This window comes from Aegilops tauschii, chromosome 1, assembly GCF_002575655.3.
Source record: "Aegilops tauschii subsp. strangulata cultivar AL8/78 chromosome 1, Aet v6.0, whole genome shotgun sequence".
NCBI lineage: Eukaryota > Viridiplantae > Streptophyta > Magnoliopsida > Poales > Poaceae > Aegilops > Aegilops tauschii.
This window is the reverse complement of record NC_053035.3, coordinates 290,309,238-290,311,526: the sequence shown is the minus strand read 5'-3', so window position 1 is coordinate 290,311,526 and position 2,289 is coordinate 290,309,238. Positions and strand designations below refer to the sequence as shown.

At 61.8% G+C, this 2,289-nt stretch overlaps 1 protein-coding gene across 1 annotated transcript; it reads left to right on the top strand.

The window, feature by feature from the left end:
* The first annotated feature begins 1,232 nt into the window (after window positions 1–1,232).
* On the top strand, window positions 1,233–1,901 carry LOC141029454 (uncharacterized). The gene has a single exon (XM_073506146.1). It carries the CDS (start codon window positions 1,233–1,235, stop codon window positions 1,899–1,901), a length of 669 nt encoding a protein of 222 aa, XP_073362247.1.
* The last annotated feature ends 388 nt before the right edge of the window (window positions 1,902–2,289 follow it).

The following is a 2,289-nucleotide window of genomic DNA, read 5'->3' as shown; positions in this document are numbered from 1 at the left end:
TCACGCCCTTCGGGGCGTATTGCTACATCACCATGTCGTTCGGCTTGAAGAACGCCGGCGCCACTTTCCAGCGCTGCATGCAGAAATGCTTGGTGCCGCAACTCGGCCGCAACATCCACGTCTACGTGGACGACATTGTGGTGAAGACCAAGCAGCACACCACGCTCCTCGGCGATCTAAAGGAAACCTTCGGCAACCTGCACGAGTACAAGGTCAAGCTCAACCTGGAGAAATGTGTTTCCGGCGTCCCGGCCAGAAAGCTAATCGGCTTCCTCATCTCGGAGCGCGGCATTGAGGCAAACCCGGAGAAGATAAAGGCCATCGAGCGCATGTGCAAGCCGGCTCGGCTGCGCGATGTCCAGAAGTTCACCGACTGCTTGGCCTTGGTCAACCGGTTTCTCAGCCGGCTGGGCGAGAGGGCCTTGCCCCTGTATCAGCTAATGAAGAAGACGACGCCGTTCGAGTGGAACGACCAGGCGGACGAAGCTTTTCGGGATCTCAAGCGCATGCTCTCCACCGCACCAGTCCTGGCTGCACCGGCCGAGAAGGAGCCGTTGTTGCTCTATATCGCCGCAACCTCGCGGACGGTCAGCATGGTGTTGGTGGTCGAGCGACCAGAGAAGGACCAGGTCCAAGCCGTCCAGCGTCCCGTCTACTACCTGAGCGAGGTGCTCTCCGCCTCGAAGCAGAATTACCCGCACTACCAAAAAATGTGTTACGGCGTGTACTTCACCGCCAAGAAGCTGCAGCAGTACTTCCAAGAGCATGTCATCACTGTGGTCAGCACGACTCCTCTCGGTGAGATCATTGGGTGCCGGGATGCCTCTGGCCGGATCGCCAAGTGGGCGCTCGAGCTAGCCAGCCACACCATCCTCTACGAGCCCCGCACCACGATCAAGTCTCAGGCCCTCGCCGACTTCCTCGTTGACTGGACCGAGACCCAGTACCTGCCGCCGCCGCCGGACTCGACGCACTGGCGCATGCACTTCGATGGCTCGAAGATGCAACTCGGCCTGGGGGCCGGTATCGTGTTGTCCTCCCCCAAGGGCGACCGGCTCAAATACGCGCTGCAGATCCACTTCGCCGCCTCCAACAACGTCGCCGAGTACGAAGCCCTTGTGCACGGCCTCCGGCTTGCCAAGGAACTCGGCATCCAGTGCATCCTATGCTATGGCGATTCGGACCTGGTGGTGCAGCAGAGCTCTGGCGAGTAGGACACCCACGACTCCAACATGGCGAGCTACCGCTTCCTCGTCCAGAAGCTGTTTGGATTCTTTGCGGGCTGCGAGTTCCTCCACGTCCAGCATGCAGAGAACGAAGCGGCCGACACACTCGCCAAAATCGCCTCGTCCCGGCAGTCCGTCCCGTCCGGCGTCTCCCTCGAACATCTGCACAAGCCGTCCATCAAGCCGTCCCCGGACTCCGAGTCCATCCACGTCCCAACCGACCCGGCCGCGACTCAACCTGGCCCGGGGACTGCTCCAACCGACCCGGTCGCGCCTCAACCCGGCCCACGGACTGCTCCAGCCAGCCCGACCACACCTCAACCCGGCCCTGGGGCCGCTGAACCCGGCTCGGGGACTGCCACCCCGGAACCCATCGTGATGGCCGTCCTCGCCGGGGTCGCGGCACCATCCTGGGCCCTGCCCATCTCAGAGTTCCTGGAAAACGGGGTCCTTCCCATAGACGAGACCGAAGCCCGACAAGTGCAGTGCCGGGCGTCCGCCCACAACATCATCAACAACGAGCTCGTCAAACGCAGCTCTACCGGCGTATTCCAACGCTGCGTCGAGCAGGACAAGGGCATTGAGATCCTCCTCGACATACACCAAGGCGAGTGCGGGCACCACGCCGCCTCGCGGTCCCTGGTGGCCAAAGCTTTCCGCCATGGTTTCTACTAGCCCACGGCCCTCGAAGACACAGAGTCGCTCGTCCTTAAGTGTGAAGGATGCCAACGCTTCAACAAGCGCAGTCACCAGCCGGCATCGGCACTCCGAACCATCCCGATCGCCTGGCTCTTCGCGGTCTAGGTACTCGACATGGTGGGGCCTTTCAAGACCGCTCGAGGCGGCATGACGCATCTGCTGGTGGCAGTGGACAAGTTCACCAAGTGGATCGAGACAAGGCCAATCAAGAAGCTGGACGGCCCGACGGCCGTCCGATTTATCAAGGACATCATGGTGCGCTACGGCATGCCAAACAGCATCATCACGGACAACGGCACCAACTTCGCCAAGGGCGCGCTCGCGCAGTACTGCTCCGTCTCCGGCATCCGCCTCGACCTGGCTT